The sequence below is a fragment of the Crassostrea angulata genome, chromosome 7 (genome assembly GCF_025612915.1).
Source record: "Crassostrea angulata isolate pt1a10 chromosome 7, ASM2561291v2, whole genome shotgun sequence".
Classification (NCBI taxonomy): domain Eukaryota; kingdom Metazoa; phylum Mollusca; class Bivalvia; order Ostreida; family Ostreidae; genus Magallana; species Magallana angulata.
Window position 1 is genome coordinate 60,364,974 of NC_069117.1, and position 26,462 is coordinate 60,391,435.

The 26,462-nt window shown below is 36.8% G+C and overlaps 2 protein-coding genes across 3 annotated transcripts in view; one reads left to right on the top strand and one right to left on the bottom strand.

Moving 5' to 3' along the window:
* LOC128156367 (hemicentin-1-like) overlaps positions 1–26,462 on the top strand; it is a 66,794-nt gene that overhangs the window by 36,965 nt on the left and 3,367 nt on the right. The window contains exons 43-62 of the mRNA XM_052818473.1: positions 6,057–6,188; positions 6,627–6,814; positions 6,917–6,998; positions 7,347–7,518; positions 13,017–13,114; positions 13,243–13,413; positions 13,670–13,840; positions 13,972–14,142; positions 14,264–14,434; positions 15,019–15,189; positions 15,351–15,515; positions 15,699–15,848; positions 17,389–17,526; positions 18,933–19,088; positions 19,276–19,476; positions 21,650–21,712; positions 22,269–22,520; positions 23,272–23,391; positions 24,218–24,346; positions 24,707–24,835. Of these exons, the coding sequence (XP_052674433.1) occupies positions 6,057–6,188; positions 6,627–6,814; positions 6,917–6,998; positions 7,347–7,518; positions 13,017–13,114; positions 13,243–13,413; positions 13,670–13,840; positions 13,972–14,142; positions 14,264–14,434; positions 15,019–15,189; positions 15,351–15,515; positions 15,699–15,848; positions 17,389–17,526; positions 18,933–19,088; positions 19,276–19,476; positions 21,650–21,712; positions 22,269–22,520; positions 23,272–23,391; positions 24,218–24,346; positions 24,707–24,835 (3,030 nt within the window). The remainder of the gene's footprint in view (positions 1–6,056; positions 6,189–6,626; positions 6,815–6,916; positions 6,999–7,346; positions 7,519–13,016; positions 13,115–13,242; positions 13,414–13,669; positions 13,841–13,971; positions 14,143–14,263; positions 14,435–15,018; positions 15,190–15,350; positions 15,516–15,698; positions 15,849–17,388; positions 17,527–18,932; positions 19,089–19,275; positions 19,477–21,649; positions 21,713–22,268; positions 22,521–23,271; positions 23,392–24,217; positions 24,347–24,706; positions 24,836–26,462) is intronic.
* Positions 1,164–6,056, bottom strand: LOC128156362 (uncharacterized). 2 transcript variants are annotated; one of them, XM_052818466.1, is made up of 2 exons: positions 5,924–6,056; positions 1,164–3,578 (listed from the first exon to the last, which is right to left on the bottom strand). In XM_052818466.1, exon 2 carries the CDS (start codon positions 3,467–3,469, stop codon positions 1,559–1,561), a length of 1,911 nt encoding a protein of 636 aa, XP_052674426.1. In that variant the 5' UTR covers positions 3,470–3,578; positions 5,924–6,056; the 3' UTR covers positions 1,164–1,558. The 2 variants fall into 2 exon arrangements, with proteins under 2 accessions (XP_052674426.1, XP_052674425.1); XM_052818465.1 differs by lacking the exon at positions 5,924–6,056 and adding an exon at positions 4,969–5,115.

Consider the following 26,462-nt stretch of genomic DNA (forward strand, 5'->3'; position numbering starts at 1 on the left):
TGTGGGAAGTATCCTCAGGTAGTGTAGATTCAAAGTTGTGAAAATCATGACCCCTGGGGGTAGGGTGAGGCCACATGGGGGGGGGGGTGTTAAAGTTTTACATAGGGATAAAGAGTAAATCTTTAAAAATCTTCTTCTCAGAAACTAATCAGCAAGATGATTCTTTTTAATTGTTAAGACTTTGGCTCCAGGACAATTCTTCGGCCTCACAAGAAGGTTCAGAGTTTGATGTAGCTAAATATCCCATATATAAACAATTGTAAAGGATCTTTTTGAGAACTGCAATACTCAACATGTGATATGACTATAAAATTGAAGCAGGCAGCTTTTTTTTCATTAGAATCTTTTTGTATTACTGTTTTGGGTTATTGCCCTTGATTTATTGATTCTTGATTATTTTAATTAATGCATCCACTGTTAACCAATTAATGTGATGATTATTTTTATACAATAATAAATATTCAATGTATATAAGTTGTTCTGCATAAGTAGTTTTGGGTTAGGCTGGATTAGTTTGTTTATTTTTGATTTCCAATTTTTAGATACTATGAATTATTTTAGGCTGGCACATATATAGGGACAGTGTCTATTGCATTGCAACGAGTGACTGTTTGGGGTTAAGCTTGAACAGGTACGGAGAGATTGAGGGTGTTGACATCCCTTCTCTTTCTAGTCTTCGTGTTTTTCTAACCAACGATACTGAATGTGCGGTCATTTCTGCCCTGTATCGCATTGATACAAGTGTGCGGTCATACCTGCTTGTATTGGTGGTGGTTGCGGCGGAGCACTTGTGTATGGTCATCCCTGCTGGTGTTCTGGCCTTTCTAGTGAGCTGTTGGCGCAAGTGTGAGGTCATCCCTGCTTGCGTTATCTCTGCTTGCATTAACGTTGGTACCTGTTGAGTTGCGTAGGTGTGCGGTCATCCCTGCCTGGATAACGTTGAGTCCCTATATATGTGCAGGAGCGGTGATTAAAGTCTGCTCTTGTAAATATTTTCAGCAATCAGGGCTATCCGAGTTCCAAGGGGGAAAAATGGATTTTATTTATACAGGATCTACATGTATTAATGTACATTGTCCAGATTGTATTATGACTCCATTAAGCTGACTTTATCATACCTATTGTTCCTCAGGTGAGCGATGTGGCCCATGGGCCTCTTGTTATTTTATTCATTAAGTAAGTCCAACATTTTTCACCATACACAATTTCAACTAAAACATTGATGCTTCTTTACTTTCAAACATATTTGTTAACTAATACAGCCTTTAAATGTTTAAATTCTCACCAAATCAGCAAAATGTCTCAAAAATGATTATTGCACAGTTGGAATGGAGCTAATGCTGTTTCAGAATGTTCAAACTAGTTAATAATGATCAGCTGGGTCATATTTTGGCAAAACATTATTTATACGTTTCACGTACTGCTAACAAACAGCAGTAAGTAAACATGTTGCATAGTACATGTACAGCTGTAAAATGTTGCTAAAATAAACTCTGATATATTAGTTTTGTTAGTGGCTTTAAAACTTATGATGATCCAAGAAAATTTAGGTATTTATTTACCGGTGTGAGACTACCTCCTGAATTCTCCCCTGTGTAGCAGTTTGTATTCTGGAGAATTGATTCTGTGTGCTAAGTGACTGTTGGTATGAGTATAGAGCAGCCTGGAGGTTCCCTGTGATCTGTTGACAGATCCCCAGGATCTCCCAGGAGATATTTCTGAATATATCACATACATACAGTCCCTGATCATGGTGGACTAGGACCTGTAGCTCATCTAGAGCTGCTTGTGATAATGTTGTATCAATGTGTCTGTAACACAAAAACTTTAAGAAGTGTAACATTACAAACACTGGGATAAATAATAAAGACTCTCTGTTCTGTAGAGCAGACTGTTGTTGTTCTGGTATTAGTTCACTGATATAACAGATATCATTGTCAAGAAAGATATCCACTGCTACAGCCTGTCTCATCTTTGTAGACCAGGACTGTCCCCCTACAGCCTCAGTATACCTCTCTCTGTCTACACGTCCCCTATACATCAGATATGGCTGTGCTAACTTGATCTTAGTCATCTCTAAAACAGATAAAGCTTCCCTATATCTGAGTGTCTTGTTATAATACATGGCAATGTACAACATGTCAGATACACATCCAAACTTGGCCGCTAATTTCAGCATGTGACAGGACATTTTGTCTGCAATATACATCTGTTTGTTGACACCTGTGTAAGTGTAAATGTTGTGTAATCTAGATGCAGTACACTGAAATAAGAAAGCTGTAAGTCTGCGTAATGCAACAAGTTGATAGTGTGTCAGGGGTGAATCTACCAACTGTTCTATTGTGTGTATGACTTTGGTAAGACCAAATAGATCTGTATTAGCGACAACTTTAAAAGACTCGTTTACAAGTTCTACATCATAATCAACTTCAGACCTCATTATACTTTCATCTGTACAAATAGAAAGTCTAGGATTGTACAGGACATCAATGATGCAAGACCTGATAGAGGAACTCTGTAACAGACAGGCAAGACCTTTCTTGTACAATTCATGTAACTGTAGGAACAATCTGTTTTGTGCTGAGCCATGAACCTTTGTCAGAAACAGGTTGTTTTGTGGGATGAAAATGTTTGGACAAACTCCCTGATACACCCATCTAAGGAGGAGTTTAAAGCAGACCCAGAAACTGGTCAGGAGATTTTGTGGACACCAGTGAGGTAGTGTGTTTTGTTGAATTGCCCAGAAAACTGTTGTCTTCATGTGATAGGAACACAACAGTTTATTGGTTTCCTCTGACTGTTGATTCATTACTTCTTTTAAGAAAAACTTTAACAATCCATAAGTCAAAAACTGGCAGTGGTTCATTGAGTACACTAGTTTATTTTCTGCCTGAGAAAAAGAAAATCTCCATTCTTGATTTTCATGGGGTCCTAATGGGTGTCCTATTGCTACAAAGTGACATCCATTTCTGACAATGTCATTGACAACTTCAGAATCAGGCCATGAATGACATCTGTCTATCCATGAGGAGGCAGACACAGGCCAAAAGTCACTAACAAAACAGAAGGCATGGTCATATTCTACTCCTCCTCTAACACCACTACCACAGGGTCCATGTACAGTAGAATTAGGTTCTACTACTGAACAAGTTAGCTGTCTGTATGTAGAACTAGATATATAGACTCTGTCATTCATTCTGACACATGCTGATTGGACATCACTGTTTGTTGTTGGTGTCAGTAACTGAAGTAGAGTGAATCCTGGTGGACTCTCAGAACTGTCAGAGAGAATCAAGGTTGTATTGGCTGTGTTGTAATACTCAGACTGAGACATGTCCATGATCACTCGGTGGTTGTTTTGCCAGTACATAAAGTCCAGATCTGATCCCTCCAGTCTGAAACCTTCTCTACTACTTCCACTCTTCATATCAATCATCCCATCATAAGGTTTCACTTGTCTGTCCACCATCTCACTGATGTCCGTTGTCTCCCTCCTGATTGCTACCTCTTCTGAGGTCCCCACTATATCACACAGTCCCACAAAGACTGCCTCTGATATGTACTCCAGTCCCTCACATCTGTCATTAATGATATGAATATTTTTAAAATTTTAAGATGTTAAGATAGATTTTGGTTTTTCATTCACATTTTCACATCTGTTCATATCATTGAAATTTAGTCTGCTGTTCCAAGTGGATAGTAAATTTTGATATAGAGTCAAAGAACTGAAATATTGTCATTAATTCAAAAGTGTAAGGTTGTAATATTTTAAATACTGTAAATTCCTAATTAAACGCGAGGAATTAATATCCGGGTAAAATCGCGAGAAGCCCGTCTCGCAAATTCTAAAATCTCGCTTTCAATTTTGGGAGACATGTAAACAACATGAAACTATGATGAAATTCGCCATTTGCGATTTTATGTTCTCGGGATTTGATGGTAAATCGTTGAATCGCGGAATTAAGTACTCGCATAAAATAAGGAATCTACAGTATGTCAATCAAACATCCATCCTCACATTATCAGGGGACATTAGTCCACTCCTAGCTGACATTGTGAGGATGTCAATCGATCATGGAAGCTCTATAAAATTTTGGGGGTTTTCATTATAAATTCAGGAGTCACTAGTCCACTAGTGAATGGGGATATTTATTAAATGTTCTTTGGTTGACTTATCAGAAGTGATATATTTCCTAGAAATAAGGAAAATCTAACAGAAACATCATGTTATAAGCATGTGATATATATCACCAGTGAAATGACATCCATTTCACTTCTGATAACCTTTAGCATATATTTTCATAGTCTACATTGTTTTACCTTATTCTTATCATATATTTTCCCATACTTGGGCGTGGTCACATATGTATGTCACTGAAGACTAGTCTACTTTAAAAGAACAATTCATTATATCTTTAAGAACCAATTAATTCACTTCCTGAAATGTAATAAATTCAAAAGAATCCAAAATTCTTAGTGTATCTTTGTGTTTTTGCAAGGAATTTTTGCTGATGGAAATTATACATGTATAACATTTGACTTTGTGAATGTTATACCGTATGCAATGTTTTATATAGGAGTTTTTTAGCTGACGATATATTTAATGTGTTGCTATTAGAAAATATCCTCATTTTTAAATGTTTAAGTGGAGTCAATATTAGAATAGTTAAAAATACTACTTTACATTGTAATTGAAAATCTTTGTATTTAGTTTTTATCATATTTGAAATAAGGAAAGAGAATTTTTCAATGGTTTAAAAATGGCTTGATCTGCATATGAAATAGTTCATATAGGATATATATATATATAGGACAGGATTGTGCTATCTATTAGCTTATTATTATTCAAAATTAAAGAAACTTTAAAAATCTATAAATTAATATGGCATTTTTAATGATAAACTGAACATCTATTAAAAAATTGTGACTATATTTGAATAAAAATTAGAAAATTTGATTTTCACTTACATTCTTGTTGGAAATGACTCCATTTGGAAGGCAAAATATACTGATAACACCAGGGGAATTATCGAGCTATTTTTACTTGTGGTAATTTTCAGATGTTGTACTTTCATTTTGTTTTAAATTTTCATTTATTGTCTTTGATATTAACATAAAGGTATATATTCAGAATTTAGTATTACTTGTTAGATATGAAGAAAATGTGGTCAAGTAAATTGACCCATTTTTTTTTAGTTGGCTTTTTTTCAAGTTTACCCAGTACTCTCCTACCGTTATATATTTGGTATTTTGCATGGTATTGGTGTATATGTTAAAAATTCCCTGAAAGTGTGACGTAGTATTTATATGTAGTTTTTATCCCCTTCATACCATCAATGCTGTGCATGTGTTGAGCATTGTTTCCTGATTTACTATGTGAATGTGGAACTATATATAATTAAATTTAAAAAAGAGATAATAATTACATGCATTTCCTTGATATACATTTAATTTCCTCCACAGTATTTTATGATGCAAGGGGATACCTCTTGTAGCAGTGCTCTTGTTTAAAATTGAGAAGGAAGCAACCTCATTAAATGGATTTCATCCATAAAAGGGGGTGGGTGGGTGTAAACTTTTGCTTATAATAAAAATTAATAGGAACAAATCTGAAGAAAAGAAATAAGTACCGGTAGAATGAATATTGAAAAAATTGGATGCAAAATAGTTTAAAAATTTTTTAATTTGAAATAATACATTGTTACTTGATTTAGATATAGAAGCCACCACTATAGTTTTTTTGAGTCTATTGTTGGTCAGATAGCATTTCATAAACATGAAATTATGAATGTGTACTGATCGAGAGAGAGAGAGAGAGAGAGAGAGAGAGAGAGAGTGAGAGAGTCAGAGAGTCAGAGAGAGAGAGAGAGAGAGAGAGAGAGAGAGAGAGAGAGAGCATGCACACTTAATTGAATCAGATTACCAATTAAAGATATTTTGTTGATCTTTTATCCTATAATTCATGATTTTCAACTTCATCTGCCTTGTTTTCATCATACATGATTTACAACAAATACTGCTGCTGCTTTGGGCAATGAGAACTTGGTTGTTTTCAGCTTCTCCAAGTATAAATGGGCGGAGTTTCCTTCACATCCACCATGCCCTGCGACAGGATGCTGGGATGTACACATGTATTGCTGAGAATCCTGCTGGTTTGGTGACTGCCTCTGCGCCTGTACTAATGAAAGGTGATAATAAAATGCCACTATATCATAAAATACAGAAAATTACTTAAGCCATGTTCAGATATTTTTTAAAACATTCAAATAATGTAGTGAAAAAAACTCACTCATGTATTACCCTTTGACTGATTCAAAAGTACATTTATTGTGCACACATAAAAAAGCCTTTAGAATAATTATGTATAGAGTTAAAGAAAAAAATGTCATGCAAGTGATATACAACTATATTGTTTAAATACAATAACATGTGGTCCAATATCTGCTGCAAATTAAACCAAGTGGTATATATATACATATGCTAGTAACATTCAGCTTGATTCCATTGGAATTATTATTCAAGTGTTTTCAGTGTCAATTTTTGAGGAAGATTTTTTGTTGTTGGTTTTTATAGTACTCTCAGTACTGTGATTATTCCCCATTATTGACCTGACTGTGCATCTTCAGTACCTCCCCAGGTCTCTGTTCCTGACAGTGACGCCACGGTCAGTGTGGCTGACCAGGTGATGCTGACCTGCTCTGTGGGTGGGGACCCTAACCCTGACATCAGGTGGACCAAGAATGGGCGCCCCATAGAGCTCAGTGACAGAATCGTCCAGCTTCTAAATGGTTCACTTGTTATCTACGACTCTACGGTGAGAAAGCCTGGATATTGTGTTGATTTTTTGAAATTCTGTTTGAATGATCTATAAACCATTGTGAATTAAGATATTTATATCAGATATTCTCTCTGACAGAGCTCTGACGCAGGAGAATATAAGTGTGTGGCGTCTAATGATGCTGGGACTTCTGAGGGCGTGGCCATGTTGACAGTCCAAGGTGAGAAAACCAAGGCTTGGTAGTGAATGAACAAAGGATGTAGTGTAAGCATCAAAATATAAGGCGGAAACCTAACACATCAGTAGGAGGTGAAGAGAATGAACCAATGCACTGTCTTGATTTATGTATCAGTAGGTTATCCTGAATATGGTCTTGTCTCTTGTCTCTTTGACCCTAACATTCTACATGTATTTATAGAAATTTTTTTATGGTTAAAATCATTGTACCGAAAACAAGATAAAAATGGAGAATTGTTTAAAGTTCCAGTTTTCATGCATTACATGTTCAGAGAGCATTAACTTCTAGTATTCTGTGAAACATTGCAAGCTTATCTTGGTGTCCTTACAGAGCCGCCCATGTTCAAGATTGAGCCGACCAACATGAGGATTGACCTTGGGAACACAGTGGTTATGGACTGTGTGGCAGAAGGGGAGCCAACTCCTGACATCTCCTGGTTACGAGGCTGGAGAGACATTGTGACGGGCGAGAGAATCTCTGTCCTACCCAACAACTCACTCAGGTAAGATATCCAGGTGTTATAACAGGGCAGAGAATCTCTATCCTACCCAACAATTCACTCAGGTAAGATATATCCTTTGGCAGGTGTTATAACAGGGGAGAGAATCTCTGTCCTACACAACAACTCACTCAGGTAATATATATCCTTTGGCAGGTGTTATAACAGGGGAGAGAATCTCTGTCCTACACAACAACTCACTCAGGTAAAATATCCAGGTGTTATAACAGGGGAGAGAATCTCTGTCCTACACAACAATTCACTCAGGTAAGATATCCAGGTGTTATAACAGGGGAGATAATCTCTGTCCTACTATAGCATTGAATCATGATTTTTTGAAGTATACACTCTCATAACTGCAGCGGTGTGAGCATACAAATTGAGTGACGCGAGTTAGCGCGTTATGTAAATTTGTATGCACACACCGCTGCAGTTATGAGAGTGTATACTTCAAAAAATCATGATTCAATGCTTATATTTACAATTTTTAACTTCTTGCCTTGTCTGCAAATGTGATTCATACCTTAAAATTCCTATCTTGTCCTAAGGGTAAGTTAATTTTAATGGAAGAGCCACAGTAACAGCCACAGGCGTGAACTTTGTTTTTTCGCTTATGACGTTGAAGTTTACAGCGTTCACCGTTTGTGACGTCATAACAAAACTCGTCAATTTGACCTTTGACTACTTGTTGCATTTAGAGGCATTTGAAGATCACAGAATTTAATGGAAAAACACAGTAGAATGTAAATATACAACAATTCACTCATGTAAGATATCCAGGTGTTATAACAGGGGAGATAATCTCTATTCTACCCAACAACTCACTCAGGTAAGATATATCCTTTGGCAGGTGTTAAATAGGGAAGAGAATCACTGTCCTACCTAACAATTCACTCAGGTAAGATATCCTGGCCCCGAGGTTATAAAACTTTTTTCATACTCGTACTCATACTCATACTCCGTACTCCGAGTATGTGCTCCACTGAGTACGACTTTAAAAACCGAGGTTATAAAAGTTTTGGAGTACGTTCTCCGCTGAGTACTATTTGGAGTATGCTCCAAAAGCCGATCGATGAAATTTTACGTCTCTGAAGAAAGACAGAGAACGGTAATTCATGTAAATAGTCCTGGCATGTAGGCAAACTGTACATATATTCAGATTAATTATTTATTAACAAAATGTAACACATTATTTACATATTACCTTCTCCATCTGCAAGCATGGAGATGTGTCTGCATCTATAACATGAATTTTTGAGCAACAGAGACGATAAATCCAATGTAATTGGTAAAATTATCAACAAATTGTGTTTATGTCAAATCTCTCTCTCTCTCTCTCTCTCTCTCTCTCTCTCTCTCTCTCATGAGACTCAGATAGTGATTCATGCATGTGATGATTAAGTATAATTATGTTGTAAGGAACGATATGAATATAAAAGAAAGAAGTAAGAATTTACACGGATATGAAGAGAGTATTTCAACATAGAATTTAGTTCGATATATCTTAAGTTTTCCTGGCTTTTATACGATTTTGATATTTTACATGCCAGGAAAAGGTCAGAAACGACGCCAATACAAAACTGGAAAGTCACTGCCCCCAAGTGGATATCTCTTAAGATATTTAGTGAGCAGTTCCTGTATTAGGGAAAACAGGGAAGAGTTTAATTCAAAAATAGAAACATATACTTGGGAAAATCACAAAAATACTGAGAAATCCGTTTATTTTTACACTCATATAGTATACACTAAGGAAATTATATGGGTATTCCAATTTAATTGCAACATACTTAGTACTATTTTTGCCTTTTAAAATTCTTGTGAGAAAAAAACATCTAATATCTTGAAGGGGTGGGGTGGGGGTGGGTGTTGGAATTGCATCAATGAACATATGCCAAAAGCCAAGGACACACGTAAAGTTTCTCATTTTAATATTTTTGGGAATGTGCACGAGAGTTTAAGAAAATTCACTAATTGAAATATTTTTGAAATTTCCAATTTGAGGACCACGTTAAACCGAAACAACGTGTTCAAGGAAATTGTGTACTAAAGTTGCTGTACCCCTTTTTGTGGGGTTTTATTTATGGTTCAAGTTTTTCTCACTTAGTCAAGGCTTGAAAATGTGTGTTTAGAATTCATATATACATACTGTGTCATTTTTAATCTTAAGTAACGTCCATTGATATTTTTGAGCAAACCTTTTCCTATTCATCTTTAAAATTCGAAATACATGCGTTAATTTTGATGCATTTGACATAGATGTTTGGTTACTTTAGATAAAAAAGGAATAGCTATATGAATTATCTAAATAGTTACTTGCTAATAAAATTAAACAATTTAAGAGATGAATATTCCCACAGCTAAGCTATATAGAGAAAAATCTCTCACATGAAAATGCGAAGAAGCTATTTTAAGTAGTACATGTACATGTATTTTCAATCGATTGCATAGAATAACAATAATCCCCTTCAAATCTCTCTCTCTCTCTCTCTCTCTCTCTCTCTCTCTCTCTCTCATAAATTCTAGCTTTTATCATGCGGGTTATGATTAATTTAAGTGTTATCTTTTTTTTCTTTTTCTTTTTCTTACATAAACAAGCTTTTAATTAACTTTAAATTACCCGAATTCTCAAGCAGAATATATACGTCGATCATACTTAATGTTTTTCCATAACTGTGTATTTAAGAATAAAATTTGATGTCATAACACCAAATTTTATTTGTAGAAAGATACTAATATAATACTTAAGACTTATGGGGTCACCGGGACCCACCATCCTTATATTCGAGCGTTTATAATCAAATGTTAAACCAAACAATACATTTCACCTTACGTATACTTAGACATGTCTATGCTCTCGATGTTCTAATTCGAAATAAATAATAAAGATCGTAAGGTAGGTGATGTTCCATGGTAAAATTTCTTTAATATTTGGAAAATAAAAATCAGTTACTGGTAGATGGTTCGGAATGGATACTCTACCTTCCCGCAGTAAAATTAAAAAGAAGTTGCGGTCTATATTAGACAAAGAACACATCTAGATCTCTGCAGCTACATGTAGTATATGGTCACCTAGGAAGCCAAATATGTACGTCATAATTTTAAAAATATTGCCAATACAAAACTTAAAAATTCGAAATATTATCTTTATGTTTACATCTAACGCCCTTTAACCTGCGTTTTAATTACTTACTGCTGATTCTTGATTACTTTCTATATTTCCAAGTAAGATTGCTTTTTGTTAACTTTCAAAATAGGTTTTTATTATCGATATTTCGAGATAAAAAGAAATGAAGCTTGTTCAAAATTACTCTAAATTTCACAGCGTTTTTGACACTACAGAGGAAAGGCGATTTATAAGCCAATATTTTCCACATGCAGACAGTAACTGTTTTATGAAAATAAAAAAAAAACAACAACAATCGTATAGATAAACCATAGGAAGTAGGATTCGCCCCCCCCCCCCCCCACTCACACACACCAACACCAACTCCTCTTAAAAATATTTAGTTCCAGGGGTAGATCCAGAATGTGAAGTTAGAGGGGACGTCAGTATAAGACAGGGAGTCTGGAGAGGCCGCTTTGTGGCCTCCAGATGGTCCAGGGCAAAGTCCTGTTGGTGACCCAGGGGGCAAAGCCGGCCCCGGAAGCACCAGGATTCTAGAGATTTTGTAGGGTAAAAAGGAAGTCTTTAAATAGACGTTTGAGATATTTCTTCTCGTGATTACCGGTATACTTAAAGTAATAAAATTATTTACAATTTTTAAAGGTTTGTAGATTTAAGACCTACAGTCATCAAATTCCTCTGTCTTGTAGAAATCCAAGAAACATATCCTTTTATTTTTTTTCTTTCGAATGACTGTAAATGAATCAGTTTAAAAACCAAGTTCAATGGGACAATGTAAATTAATGAAGTTTTAATAAAAGATACATGTAACTATATATACCAGCTTATATTATAATAACAATGGAAGAGTCGTTAAAACACTAGTTAGTATAACCAATTACTTAAAGGTGGGTATATGGGTGACTGGTCATATTTGAACCCAAGGACAGCGTAACCAAATTGTTTTTTCCTGGGTTTTTTTAGTTACACCATTGAACACACGCGTTTTCTTCATATTGCACAATTGAAACAGTCTAATGTAGAGAAATCCCCCAAGTTAAAAAAAAAGATAATTAAGACTCGCAAGTTGTACATTTTCTTTGCCAGAAGGAGTATGATTTAACTTTATTTGGACAATTTTTTAGGGCTGTGGGGGGGGGGGGGGGGGACGCTGGGTGCGACCTCCTTTACTCCGCCACTGATTTACCGCTTATTCTATAAAATGTTTCCCTTTCCAAGTTTTGTGGCATGCAACATAAATGATAATTGATTAATAAGTAAGTAATAGAAAGCGTTAGACTTTTATGCATCCCCCATCCTTTGTAATGTTTAGAGCTAACTTACATTTTCACTATAATAAAAAAATGGACCCAGCAAGTACATCTGATTGAAATTGATTAATAACGATACATGTACATTGATTTCTTTGTTTTAAATGATGGGGTGTATGGGTCGTATTTGACAAAAAACAGAATTCTTAAAAAGTCGAGCTATTCAACCGTAGTATTTTGTACGTAGTTATACATGTATATGTACATTAATTAATGAAGCAAACCATCTAAAAGTTATTTTGATAATCTTGGTTGCAGTTTGCCCTTACTCTTAAATTCACCTCCTTTATATCTAGATATGTCATTAATAAAATGGTAAAAACTTTCCATTATAATTCATATACATGTAAATATGATTAAATTAGAGCGTATAATACAGCAATGTTACAATATGAACAATATTATATGTTTGCACTGCATTTTATTTAGATTAAATGTCTTGAGTACGACTTTGAGAAAGCTTCAAAGCTTACTCAGAAAATCGCATTTTTGTACTCAGCCGGAGTACGAGTAGGAGTATGAAAAAGTTTTATAACCTCGATATCTTGAGTAGGAGTACGATTTGGAGCACGGAGTACGATTTGGAGTACGAGATCGTACTCAAAAAAGTTTTATAACCTCGGGGCCAGGTGTTTTAACAGGGGAGATAATCTCTGTCCTACCTATTAACTCTAGAATGGTATCCAGGTGTTATAAAAGGGAAGAGAATCTATGTCCAACCAAACAAATTAAAGAACCCATAGGGAATATATTTTAGATAGTTTAAAACTCCTTGTGCATCCTGAAAGAAAAAATTTATTTCAGTATAAAAACACTTGACAATTTATAAAAAGTCACAATTTTTCTTTTTTGGTACTTAAATTACTTTTTATTTACCAAGTTTGTTTTTATTTTCTTCAATGTTACTGTAACATTAATGTATCTATGTATTAATGTATTAATGATTGTGAACATAATAAAATGAAAATTTCCTGATTCACAGAAGAAAAGAATTTCTATTTCTTTTTTTAAAATACTGGCTCTCTAAATTTCTTATTGAAAGGAGAATTTTTCCTCTATACAAACAGGATACTAGCTGCCCAGATGTCTGATGCAGGACTGTACCGCTGTAAGGCCGCCAACAGACTGGGGATCACCATTGTGGAGGCCAACATGACCATTGTGGGTGGGTAAATAAGTCATATAGAATCAGAGAAGCTTGGAGCACTACACTGAAGACTGGGTCTAACACTACTTTTACAAGAAGGTTCGTCGAAGATAGGTTATACTTAATCTTGTTTGGTCTGTTGACAGTCCACGGTTGGTTCTCTGAATGGACGTCCTGGGGGTTGTGTAGCAGTACTTGTGGGGTGGGGCTACAATTCCGGACTAGGGAGTGTGACAGTCCACCCCCTCAGAATGGCGGGAGACAGTGTATAGGCTCCTCCCTCGACTCCAAGACGTGTGTGTCTGGCCACTGTCCAGGTGTGTACATGTTAAAAATTCACAACTGTCTGTAAGCACTTGTTTTAAAAATGTTCAATACACAACTGTGTGTCATGGTGTACATTGTTAAAAGGATTATAAGATTCTATTTTTATGTGATAAAAATGAGATGTTTTAATGGTAAAGGAAGATACTTCATGACCTCTTGAGCTAATCTTAAGTCGCTTACTGTTACCATTTTTCCAGAATACAAGTGCTGCTATTTTCTCCTTATACATTTGAGTAATTATTTCAGTTGATGGAGATTGGGGTAACTGGTTGCCATGGAAGTCCTGCAGTGTATCGTGTGGAGAAGGGGAGAGAACCAGGGAGAGAGTTTGTAACAACCCCGCCCCACTTCACGGTGGTACCTCTTGCCCAGGTCCATCTGTGGCTACTGACATCTGTAACGAGGGACCCTGTCCAGGTAAGAGGACAATACAGAAATTTATATCATAATGATAAAAAGATAGATTACATGTATATAGAAAGTTTTGTTTGAATAATGATACATTCTACTCTTGGATATTATTGATTTGCAATCCTTTCTATCCTCAGTGGATGGTAATTGGAGGGGGTGGGGATCCTGGGGGTCGTGCAGTTTGTCCTGTGGGGAGGGGATCCATGACAGACAGAGACTGTGTGATAACCCACCCCCACAGTTTGGTGGACGTCATTGCCGTGGAGACCATGTCCAGTTAAAGACATGTTCTGTTGAGCAGTGTGCAGGTATACAACTCATGAGTTATGTTTGTATCAAAGTTAACTCACTTTACTGAGTAAGTAGGACTTATCAAATTCATATTAAAATGTCAAATTGCATAATCTTAAACATTTGAGCTGGTTTCAGTGGACGGTATGTGGGGTCAGTGGAACCACTGGACAGCCTGCTCCCAAAGCTGTGGTGGGGGAGTAAGGTCAAGAACAAGGAGCTGTGACAGCCCCGCCCCCTCGTATGGGGGATCCACCTGTTCGGGGCGGTCCACCCTGACAGACTACTGTAACCCAGAACCCTGCCCAGGTGAGAGAGTGTCAGGTAGAGAGATGGGCCAGAGAGGGTGTGTAGCTTGATCAAAGGGCTTCTGAATCAATTGCATTTAAAGTGGGTATGGTTAAAATATTTATCTGTGTAACTCTCATGCAGTGGCAGTGAAAATCAGATGAATAGGCTAGCTTGTAGTTAGTTATATATCTAAGGTGGCACACTGTACCTTGAAGCAGTTTCTTGAAAAGTTGCATGATGAATAAAAAGTATAAAAACCAAATAAGCAAAAGAAAGGAATTTTGGATAGATTCAAACAGTTTAAAAAAATTAAGTTAAGTAAATATTAAGAAATGATTAGAGCTTGTGATCTGCAGTTTACAAGCAAAATGCTTTAACCACTGAGCTGTGTTATGGTATTCAACCAAAGAGATTGATATAAACAGTTTCACAAAATGACTATCTTATAATGTGCAATAAAAAGTATATGCCTTGATGTTGTAAGCTACCTTTATACTTAAAATTCAAAATTGAGTGAGAAGGTAAATCATTTTATTTATTGCATGATTAAGTCTTATATATTACATGTCTGTATATAAATATTTATTTTTTGTCCTTTTCAGTGAATGGTAATTGGGCGGGATGGGAGAGCTGGGGGTCGTGCTCTGTGAGCTGTGGGGTGGGGCTCCAGAAAAGATTTAGGACATGTTCTAACCCCACCCCCAGCATCAGTGGTCGCCCATGTATAGGGTCCAGTGAGGAAGGGCAGAGGTGTAACCAGCCCCTTTGTCCAGGTAAGATTGTGATGTATCAATCTTCATTGTTTCATTAAGGCAGTTTTGTGAAGTCTATTTTGATGGTATTATGTTGTTGTGTCATCATATTAATGAATCAAAACACAATGCAAGGACAGAATATAGTTGTTGCCTGTCATTTAATGCCTTTGTTTCTTCAGTGGATGGTTATTGGGGTGGATGGGGGCCTTGGTCTCCCTGTTCACAGACCTGTGGGGCAGGGTTCAAGGAAAGGAGTCGGACGTGCTCCACTCCCCAGCACGGAGGACAGTACTGTAAGGGGGACGAACTCCAGCGGGATCTCTGTAGCCTGACCCCCTGTTCCAGTAAGTTAAACTACTTTAATCAGTGCATTATGTGAAATAGTGATTTATAACAATAGTACCTACATGTATGATGTATAAGTCTTGAAATGGAGGTTTGAATTAAAATGAATGCTTGAACTTTTAACCATGTCAATATTGGCTGACTGTAAGGTAAATATTATGTACATCACACACTGGTTTTAGGGTTACCTGGTAAAGCCTTCGGGACGTTGGTTGGTTACATCAATGGTGTAGATCTGACAGAGTCTACCATTAATGCTGTCATGACAACCACTGATGACGGGCAGAACATCAAGGTGGCGGCTACCATCAAAGATTTACCGCCCAATGTAGGTGAGTATTAGCTACCATCAAAGATTTACCGCCCAATGTAGGTGAGTATTAGCTACCATCAAAGATTTACCTCCCAGTGTATGTGAGTACTAGATACCATCAAAGATTTACCAACCAATGTAGGTGATTACTAACTACCATCAAAGATTTACCAACCAATGTAGGTGATTACTAGCTACCATCAAAGATTAACCTCTAAATGTAGGCGAGTACTAGCTACCATCAAAGATTAACTTCTAAATGTAGGCGAGTACTAGCTACCATCAAAGATTTACCACCCAATGTAGGCGAGTACTAGCTACCATCAAAGATTTACCACCCAATGTAGGTGAGTACTAGCTACCATTTAAGTTTTACCACCAAATGTAGGTGAGTACTAGCTACCATCAAAGATTTACCTCCCAATGCAGGCAAGTATTTAATACCATTTAAGTTTTACCACCAAATGTAGGTGAGTACTAGCTACCATCAAAGATTAACTTCTAAATGTAGGCGAGTACTAGCTACCATCAAAGATTCTCCTCCCAATGTAGGTGATTACTAGCTACCATCAAAGATTCTCCTCCCAATGTAGGTGATTACTAGCTACCATCAAAGATTTACCTCCCAATGCCCAATGTAGGTGAGTACAAGCTACCATTAAAGATTTACTACCAAATGTAGGTGAGTACTAGCCACCAATAAAGATTTACCTCTTAATGTAAGTGAGTTCTAGCTACCATTAAAGATTAACTTCTAAATGTAGGCGAGTACTAGCTACCATCAAAGATTTACCACCCAATGTAGGCGAGTACTAGCTACCATCAAAGATTTACCACCCAATGTAGGTGAGTACTAGCTACCATTTAAGTTTTACCACCAAATGTAGGTGAGTACTAGCTACCATCAAAGATTTACCTCCCAATGCAGGCAAGTATTTAATACCATTTAAGTTTTACCACCAAATGTAGGTGAGTACTAGCTACCATCAAAGATTAACTTCTAAATGTAGGCGAGTACTAGCTACCATCAAAGATTCTCCTCCCAATGTAGGTGATTACTAGCTACCATCAAAGATTCTCCTCCCAATGTAGGTGATTACTAGCTACCATCAAAGATTTACCTCCCAATGTAGGTGAGTACAAGCTACCATTAAAGATTTACTACCAAATGTAGGTGAGTACTAGCCACCAATAAAGATTTACCTCTTAATGTAAGTGAGTTCTAGCTACCATTAAAGATTTACCTCAGAATATAGGTGAGAACTTCGTTTAGGTAGCTTCCATCAAAGATTTACCTCCCAATATAGTGTTGACATGCAGTTCTCTTTTATATCAAAGTAATCATAATATGGGAGTGGTTTGTTTTGAAATGGAGGGGGGAGGGGAGGGGGAGGTTGTGAGGAGAAATTTTCGTCACTCATTAGATCATAGGAACTCTGACCATTATATCCCCTCTAGAACTGATTATGAAGAGAATGTACAGTGCCAACAATTTTATCTTAATTGTTTTTTATGGAAAACTCCTGATTAGAATTGACTGAGGTCATGTTAAATTGCAGGTAGGCACGTGGAGCATCTGGTGTCTGTGCTGAGTCCTGTGTACTGGGTGACCGCCTCAGAAAGGGGCGGGGCTAAAAATGGACTCTCCCTGACAGACGGCAAGTTCTCCAGAGACGTCCAAGTGGAGTATGCAACTGGTAAGGTGTCTGTCTGTGTGTCTGTCTGGAAAATTTTTCAGCAAATATTTCTCAGCAACTATTAATGGTTGATGGTTAAATTTGAAAGCACCCTTTTTAAGGTACCAATCAGATGTCAACTTCCTGTTAACTGTCCACTTTGTTTATTTTTAGCAGACATTTTTAAACAAATTTTTGTCACAGATTTTTCAGTAACAATAAATTTCAGATGCATGAAATTGTAACACTGTTTGCTAAGGTATAATATAAGATGGGGTCAATTTATGTACCAATCAGATGTCAACTTTCTGTTAGATGATGATTTTGATTGTTTCTAGCTTAAATTTTTGGAAAAAAATTTTGTCACAGGTTTTTCAATTGCAGATGCTTAAAAATTCTAACACATTCTTTGTGACTTTAAGGCATTCCATATGGTTGGATTCATAATTGAACAAATTTCATATCTACTTCTTGTTAAATGTCAAACTTTGAATATTTTGTACATTACGTCAGAGTGGGTGTATCACTTTATAGTGAGCATTTGCTCACAGATATCTTGTTTCATTTGCTGGGGTTTTAAAATATACATTTATAAGTAGAATTAGATGGTATCTTAAGTTTCTGTGAGTTTTGTCAAGCCCATAAAAGACAATAATTCTAATTAGAAATTGATTGTACATAAAATAATACTTGTTTTAGCTCACCTGAGCTGAAAGCTCAAGTGAGCTATTCTGATCACATTTTGTCTGTCGTCCATCTGTTCGTCCATCTGCCCGTAAACTTTTCATATTTTCAACATCTTCTCAAGAACTACTGGGCCAATTTCAACCAAACTTGGCACAAATCATCCTTAGGCAAAGGGGATTCAAAGTTGTGAAAATTGTGTGGAAGCATCCTCAGGTAGTGTAGATTCAAAGTTGTGAAAATCATGATCCCTGGGGGAAAGGTGGGGCCACATTGGGGGGGGGGGGTGTTAAAGTTTTACATAGGAATATATAGAGTAAATCTTTAAAAATCTTCTTCACAGAGACTAATTATCGAGATGATTCTTTATTATTGTTAAGACTTTGTCTCCAGGACAATTCTTCAGCCTCACAAGAAGGTTCAGAGTTTGATGTAGCTTTATATCCTATATATAAACAATTGTTAAGGATCTTTTTGAGAACTGCAATACTCAACATGTGATATGACTATAAAATCATCCTGTTAGAAAAGGGACTAATGATTATAAACATAAGAATATCTAGTGGGGGGAAATGGATTTTATTTATACAGGATCTACATGTATTATTGTACATTGTCCAGATTGTTTGTATTATGACTCGATTAAGCTGATTTTATCATACCTATTGTTCCTCAGGTGAGCGATGTGGCCCATGGGCCTCTTGTTTGTATTATGTATTGAATGGAGTTGATTTGTCTTGCAGGGGAGATAGTGAGGATGTCTCAGTACGCCAATGGAGTGGACGAGGATGGCGTGTTACAGATCGATGTCATCATACGGGGGGTGGTCCCCGATCTCTCCCAGGGGGCAGAGCTTACACTGACCCCATACTACGAAAACTACATACAGACAGGACAAGGTCAGGCTTATTTACAGGACATCTATTTGTATTCAGTTGCATGAAAATGTTCATATGCGTGTCAACACTGAAAGCTTTCCCAACAATACTACATGTACTATCACACTTCATGAGTAAAAAAGCAGCTGAGGTAGATCCCAAAACATATATTGCATCATTCTTAATATTGTAATCCTCAATTTTTCAGGTAATATTTTTGCCCGGTCTTCTCGTACGATTCGAATGGATGGGCATCTCCTTCCATACTCCTGGAATCACTCGATCTCTTACGAGACGACTGAGATAATGCCGTTCTTGGTTGAGACGTTACACACTAAAGACATCACGTCATCTGTCAGTCCTACAGGGGACCAGGTGGAGTTTACTTTGCTCACCAGCATCACCCCAGGTAAATAAACTCTCCAGATATGTAAGTTAGCTGTTTACTGATTTACGCTTCAGCATCTTTCCAAGTACCGGGTAAAAGAAGATATATTGCTGATAGATTGTACATGTATGCTGTTAACAACAAACACTAAAAGGGGAAATTGAACTTTGTATGTATGTGTATAAATTTCTTTATAGGATCCACTTTAGGTAAAAAAAGATAATGTTTAATTGTGAAAATTACTGGTAAACCAATATTTGCATCAAAACACTTCCATCTCTTAGTTCAATATTCTTTGCTTGATATATACATGTATATCACATAGCCCCCTAACTCCGTCACTACCCCAACTCCGTCACTTTCAGGAAAGTCCTCGCCGTTTAAAATCAAGTGTGGTTATGACGTCAATTTTTGAATGTCAAAAAACTTCAATCAAATGTCAACAATTTACAACGGTTAAATTTAAGAATGTGTTCAGACATAACAAATTTACACCTTGTTCATTTTATGCAAAAATAATTGCGTGAAATCAGCTAACACTTTTTCACGGGTGCACTAACATAACGATATTTCTGACATGCGGGCCCATTCGATGATTTACGGTGTTCAGTCATTTTACGAGAGGTCAAGATGAAACATTTCACACGTAATTTTTTTTATATTAAGGTTATTAATACATTTTTTTCAGTCCGCAATAGCATTCATGCACTACACTTGATGATAACGTCAAAACACTCATGCTGTAATTTTTGCCTTATACAGGGTTACAGATACGGTATGTCGGTATTTAGAATATGCAACATTTATTAAAAATGTAGTAAATAAATAATGTAATCATCAATATAATCATTATTGATATGATTTTTTTGAAATATGTAAGGACAGAAATCAAACGGCTTCCATACATTCTGAAAAGGTCATTGTGATTGTTGTTACAACGACCCATTTTGAATTCTAGCGATCATTTCACTTTGATGACATTAAATACAATTTAAATTGTATACACCGATTTTACTTATTTTAACTTGGCATAGATACAAGTTGAGTTTAAACTAGATTGTTAATGTGTCTTCATTGCCTGGTGTATCATAGATCATGTAGGTGACGGAGTTAGGTTCATAAACTATGATAGCACGTGTGAAAAACGTCGTATTCAGAGGGCTTATTTGAATAAAAATGAAAATATTTTTGTAAATAATTGTATAAATTTATAAATTATAACGTTTCAGATTATATTCAGTGATTGCAAATGATAAAAACCGCAAAAAATAAATTGCAGAGAAACGCGGAATGTTTTCTACTTATGGTGGCAGAGTTTGGGTACTCGGGGATACTGTAAAAGAAAAGTATTCGTTTAGGATTTAATTTTGTTATTTTTGTTGGCAGTATTTATCATTGAAATTAAATCCATGATGAATTTTTAACCAAAGTATAAAACAATACTGAGTTGATATGTAGGCCTAATCCATTTTAGAGATTATGATATGACAAAATTGAATCTAAATGAAATTTTATTTCTTTTAAAAACTAAAAACTTTTCACCCAACGAATATATGTGCTTCTACAGTATAAAAATAAACATATTGTGATTAATTAAGTCAAGGGTTTTTCAATAAAGTAGACTGATAGTCCATCTCCTGATGACCTTTGTATTGTTTTCTCCTGATGACCTTTGTATTGTTTTCTCCTGATGACCTTTGTATTGTTTTTTCCAGATGACCTGTGTATTGTTTTCTCCTGATGACCTGTGTATTGTTTTCTGATGAAATGTGTATTGTTTTCTCCTGATGACCAGTGTATTGTTTTCTCCTAATGACCTGTGTATTGTTTTCTCCTGATGACCTGTGTATTGTTTTTTTCCTGATGATCTGTGTATTATTTTCTCCTGATGACCTGTGTATTGTGTTTTCCTGATGACCTGTGTTTTGTTTTCCTCCTGATGATCTGTGTATTGTTTTTTCCTGATGACCTGTGTATTGTTTTCTCCTGATGACCTGTGTATTGTTTTCTCCTGATGACCTGTGTATTGTTTTCTTCTGATGACCTGTGTATTGTTTTCTCCGGATGACCTGTGTATTGTTTTCTCCTGATAACCTGTGTATTGTTTTCTCCTGATGACCAGTGTATTGTTTTCACCTGATGACCAGTGTATTGTTTTCTCCTAATGACTTGTGTATTGTTTTCCACTGAGCAGGTACTCCCAGTAACCAGTGCCCCTCCGGCTTTCACCTGGACAGCAGTGGAAAGTTCTGTTTAGGTGGGATTTTAAAAACTTTTGAAATAAATATTTAAAATTGTTTTTTTTATCAAATTTGATGACTTTCATTAAAAGTATTGATGCAGATCAGTAAATCAGAAAAAAATAAAAACGTACACAGATGTTCCTACTTAACATTAAGATTGCTTATCACATGAGGTTGTGTCAAGAACTTAACCCAGGGTCAGTTGTGCATGTTCAAGGTCATTGTTGAAAAATGCATAATTCCAGTCAAGGCCATATCTTGTAATGGAAAATGATTAGAAGCTAAAATTTGACACAAAGATTGCCTGTGACCTGTTTATATGTCCTGGTGTTGAGCTTTACTTATTACTTTCCAATAAAGAAATACATGAGTTAATATATTTTCCTAGTGGGGTTAACAAATGTGGGCTTTCTCACAGTACCTGAAGTTCTGAATTGTATCAAGTCTTACACATGTTTTAAAAAACCTTACATGTCAAGTAAATTTTATACCATATGTACCACCTCTTAGATGAAAAGGAATTTAATGGATTCAGAACTAACTTATCTATGGTAATGACTGTCTGTTCAGATGATGATGAGTGCTGGCCAATCAATCCCTGCTCCCACCACTGTCACAACTCCCCAGGGAGGTTTGCCTGCTCCTGTCCCCCAGGGTACGTCCTGGGTCGTGACGGACGGTCCTGTGAGGATCTGGACGAGTGTCGATGGAACAATGGGGGGTGTGGGTCTGACCGGGAGTGTCTGAACACCCAGGGGTCGTACCACTGTGCCACGGTCTGTAAGGCGGGATACAGGAGGAATAAGGACATGTTCTGTATAGGTAAACATCTACCTGTATGTTGTGTACATCAGGTAAGTGTGGAATCTTACACTACCTGATATGTTTTCTATTGCTAAAAGTTTACCCACTTGCCAGATTAGCTATAAGAAGGAATGCCCTATCCCCGATTCTACCACATTATCCTCTCCTACGAAAGAGTCGTGTCATCCTTGACTCTTTTCAGAGTGCCAACACCTATGGGGCAAATTACTGGAGACAATCTTTCCCACCAGCCAGAAAATACCCAGGTCCCAACGTGAGCGCCAAATGTAACAGAGACAAATATTGCCTCTGCTGGGGTTCGAACCTGGGTCCTCTGGCATGCATATCCAGCATTGTTCTAACTATGCTAAAGGGTTAACCCATTAGTCAGTGCTAGTTGGTTTGCCAATTACATACCTGAATATCTGATGCTACCAAAATATATATACAGTATTAGTTGCAGGTCTGTAGCTCCTTGTTTGAAAAATTGGATGGACGACCTGGGAGTTACAATTTCGTACAGATTTTTGTAGCCTTATTTTTTTTAAAGTTTTAAAGAACTTTGGTTCCAAGTTTGTCCATCTAAATTTTATCAGACCGAGACCTACAGACAGGCAGCTATACAAAATCTAAACGAAAATACTGATTTATTTTTTCTTTAGTCCACACTACAATGCATGATTTAATCTTGAAGCCTTTGAATTATTTTGTTATATGTAATACTATTGGGTATGCTATAACCTCATTGGTATATTCGACTACTTGTCAGACATAGACGAGTGCAGTGAGGACCCTCTGATCTGTGGACAATACTGCAGGAACACAGCCGGCTCCTACCAATGTTCCTGTTCCCTGGGGTTCAAACTCAAGTCCAATGGAAAATGTACAGGTAATGATCGGTACTTATATCTCTACTGGCATTAAAGGTTCCATAACTCAATAAAGTTTCATGATCAGGTATGGTGGAGCTTGTGATTTCAAGTTGTTAAAACAGGACTAGCGGGTAAGGTCATTTGAATAAATATGAACTCACAGATTAGCTAAAGATAGTAAATATAACAGGAACCAGGAAGTCAGTGGAAGGTGATTGTTTTTTAGAACATATTAGGCTGACAATAAACTGAATGGTAACATTTCTTTTTGCCACACAGTGATTTAAAATTGAGTTTTGAAATATCAAGTTTGATTGCTTGCTAAACAGATGTAAACGAGTGTACAGAGGAAATGTCGGCCTGCTCCCACATCTGTAGGAATCAGATCGGTAGTTACCGCTGTACCTGTCCCTCAGGCTACAGACTTGTCTCCAATGTCAGCTGTCAAGGTAGGTACTCTGTACATTACAATGTCACCTGTCAATGTAGGTAACCTGTACATAACAATGTCAGCTGTCAAGGTAGGTACTCTGTACATTACAATGTCACTTGTTAAGGTATGTGTTTTGTAAATAACAATGGCATCTGTCAATGTATGTACTCTGTATATTACAATGTCATCTGTCAATGTGTCACCTGACAAGGTATGTACGCTGTAGATTACAATGTCACCTGTAGAGGTATATACTCATTAAATAAAAATGTCATCTTTGAAGGTATGTACTCTGTAAATTCTATAATAAAGTCACCTGATTAGGCAAGTATTCTGTTGATATCTCCTACGGAATACAGATTCTGTAAAGATGAATTAATACACTAAGTATAAACCTTGACCTGTTCCAGATGTGGACGAGTGTGAGGAAGGTGTCCACAGGTGTACAGAGGAACAAGAGTGTCACAACATACAGGGAAGTTACCAGTGTCAGCAGAAGTGTACAGACGGATACCAGGATGTAAATGGTCGGTGTGTAGGTAAGTACAAGTTGTAAGTTCTCTGTACAGAATAATTAAGGTGTTGCCTAATGGGTCACATTTTACTCAGTATGCATGCATGTAAAGAACTTCAGGTTCCCAATTTGAATGTTCCATTACACAATTTTTTTTTCAGAAAGCACTTTCACAAACAGGTATGAAAATGAAATTCAGATCTTCATTTTTGTAATATACATGTAAACTTATGTTTGGGAATATTGTTCAGTTTGATAGATACACTGTGCCAATTTACCATGAAATCAAAATATAGTTTGACATTATGTTTAATTATGACAAATTGGGTTGATGTTGTAAAGGTAACAGCAAGAGTCAGGTAAAAGTTTGTGTTAATGTTTACAGATATAGATGAGTGTTCTGTAAACAGCCACCAGTGTTACTCCAACCAGCGCTGTGTGAACTCTCCTGGGGGATACAGCTGTCAGTGCGAGTCAGGGTACCGGGCAGCCGGCATAGGACAGCCCTGTCTGGGTAAGTTGATCTATATATTAAAACTTCACAAAACTATAGTTAGGCATAGGACAGCCCTGTCTGGGTAAGTTGATCTGTGTATTTAATCCCCACAAACTAAAGTCAGGCATAGGACAGCCCTGTCTGGGTAAATTGATCTGAATATTTAATCCCACAAACCATAGTTAGGCATAGGACAGCCCTGTCTAGGTAGGTTGATCTGAATATTTAATCCCCGCAAACTATAGTCAGGCATAGGACAGCCCTGTCTAGGTACGTTGATCTGAATATTTAATCCCCACAAACTATAGTCAGGCATAGGACAGAGTGTCTATCCAAACACAACTTCAGTGTCTTAGCAGCAGTCATAGGAAATGCTTATCTAGGTTAGTTGTTTATACCAACTTTCACTATGAGGCAAGGATTCTAGGCAGCAGGCATAGGATCCCCTATCTGGATATGTTTATATATCCTTCACTTTGAGGCAAGGGCTCTAGGCAGCAGACATAGGATCCCCTATCTGGATATGTTTATATATCCTTCACTATGAGGCAAGGGCTCTAGGCAGAAGACATTGGATCCCCTATCTATTTATGTTTATATATCCTTCACTATGAGGCAAGGATTCTATGCATCAGACATTGGACCCCCTATCTGGTTATGTTTATATTCTTCACTATGAGGCAAGGATTTTAGGCATCAGGCATAGGTTTCCCTATCTGGATATGTTTATATATCCTTCACTATGAGGCAAGGATTCTAGGCAGCAGGCATAGGATACCCTATCTGGATATGTTTATATTCTTCACTATGAGGCAAGGATTTTAGGCATCGGACATAGGATCCCCTATCTGGATATGTTTATATATCCTTCACTATGAGGCAAGGATTCTAGGCAGCAGACATAGGATCCCCTATCTGGATATGTTTATATTCTTCACTATGAGGCAAGGATTTTAGGCATCGGACATAGGATCCCCTGTCTGGATATGTTTTGATATCCTTCACTATGAGGCAAGGATTATAGGCATCAGACATAGGACCCCCTATCTGGTTATGTTTATATTCTTCACTATGAGGCAAGGATTTTAGGCATCAGGCATAGGTTTCCCTATCTGGATATGTTTATCTATCCTTCACTTTGAGGCAAGGATTTTAGGCAGCAGACATACTAGTAGGATCCCCTATCTATTTATGTTTATATATCCTTCACTATGAGGCAAGGATTCTAGGCAGCAGGCATAGGATCCCCTTTCTGGACATTTTATATATCCTTCACTATGAGGCATGGGCTCTAGGCAGCAGACATCCCTTATCTGTGTATTATTAGTTATCAGATTCAATCAAAGGTGCACATGGATTTACCCTGGGTTGTATTCCATACATCCTGAGGATGAAGGGTGTATGGAATACAATCCGAGTTAAATCCTCATACAATCTTGATTAAACCTTGGTAACAAATTTATTTCTTATGTTAACCAAATAAATTTGTTTCCCATGTCCAATCCTGGGAGTATTTAGTTCAAGATATACCATTTCCGCATTTTATGCATTGTGACCTCATATTTAATGCATGGTGACATCACTTTTTTTTACCTCCAGCTCAAGTCAGGTGTACGGAAATTTACACCCAGCTCGTTAGCCAATC